This window comes from Austrofundulus limnaeus, unplaced genomic scaffold (assembly GCF_001266775.1).
Source record: "Austrofundulus limnaeus strain Quisiro unplaced genomic scaffold, Austrofundulus_limnaeus-1.0 Scaffold960, whole genome shotgun sequence".
NCBI lineage: Eukaryota > Metazoa > Chordata > Actinopteri > Cyprinodontiformes > Rivulidae > Austrofundulus > Austrofundulus limnaeus.
In genome coordinates, this window is record NW_013953362.1 from 137,747 (window position 1) to 139,032 (window position 1,286).

Below are 1,286 nucleotides of genomic sequence, written 5' to 3' on the forward strand. Positions count from 1 at the left end.
GGAGGAGGAGGAGGAGGAGGAGGAGGAGGAGGAGGAAGAGGAGGAAGAGGAAGAGGAGGAGGAGGAAGATGTTTAACCTGATGCTGAAGAGCAGCTGAAACTTCAGGAGGTTCTGGAGGTTCTGAGGTCGGACCTCTCTGGATTAGACTTGCCAGTCCAGAACCTCCACAGGTCCTGGATCAGACTTGCCGGTCCAGAACCTCCACGGGTCCCGGATCGGACTAAGATGAACACCTCTGGAGGATCAGGTTAGCATGATGCTAATGCTACAGTCACCTCACCGGCACTGGTTCTGGTCCGTGTCCCCCCACAGAACCCTGGGACCACAATGAGGACCCGTCAGCTCAGGTCATCCTCAGAACCATCAGGGACCGAACCCGGGTTCTGCAGGATTTGGTCCGGGTCATCATGTGGACTTTAGAGGCTCCTCAACAAGAAGCTGAGTGAGTCTGGACCCTGCAGGACTCTGTAGACCTTAAGGTCCATTGGTCCATGGATCCAGAACCAGCCCAGGTTCAGGCTGAACCTGTGGACCCTTATGAGTCCTAGGTCCGATTCCAGCGGTCATGGTTCTGACAGGACCTCATTCAGTCAGATGGAGAAACTGAAGCGGGTCAGAACCTGATACTGAGACCAGACCTGAAGTCTTCCCTCTGGTTCTGTTTAAATTCTGAGACCCAAATAAAAACCAGGAGAAGAACCTCCAGAACCTCCAGAACCAGCCGGTCCACTCCAGCCTACCTTTGTTGATCTTGCCCATGACGGCGACCTCCAGGTACTTCCTGTTGTCCTGCTTGTTGTAGAGTCCGAACAGAACTCCGCCCATCTTCTGAGGCAGCCTGAAGGTGGACACCAGGTACACGTCACTGAGCGCGCTCAGACCGCCCGCCAGCTTCTGCACCGCCGCCGCCGCCGAGCCCTGCTGGGAGTCCTGCAGGCTGAGGAGGTCGATCACTGAGGAGGAGGAGGAGGAGGAGGAGGAGGAGACACCTGAGGTCAATGAGGATCAGAACCAAACAGACGGTTTTAAACGGACCTGAGAATAAAACCATCATCAACTAAATAAAATCTCAAAAATCTGCTGAAATTACCAGAACCCAAGCTAAAACCACCAAAACAGGAGCTAAAATAAGTTACAATAAGAGCTAAAAGAGCAAAACAAGCTAAAACGAGCAAATCATGAGCTAAAATGAGCAGAATATGAGCTAAAAGAGCAAAACAAGCTAAAACGAGCAAATCATGAGCTAAAATGAGCAGAATATGAGCTAAAAGCAGAACAGGAGCGA

At 51.8% G+C, this 1,286-nt stretch overlaps 1 protein-coding gene across 1 annotated transcript in view; it reads right to left on the reverse strand.

The window, feature by feature from the left end:
- The window catches only part of thbs3a (thrombospondin 3a), a gene marked incomplete in the record, with an annotated part of 19,903 nt that overhangs the window by 16,428 nt on the left and 2,189 nt on the right, over positions 1-1,286 (reverse strand). The window contains 1 exon segment of the mRNA XM_014029859.1: positions 742-990. Coding sequence (XP_013885313.1) covers positions 742-990 — 249 coding nt within the window.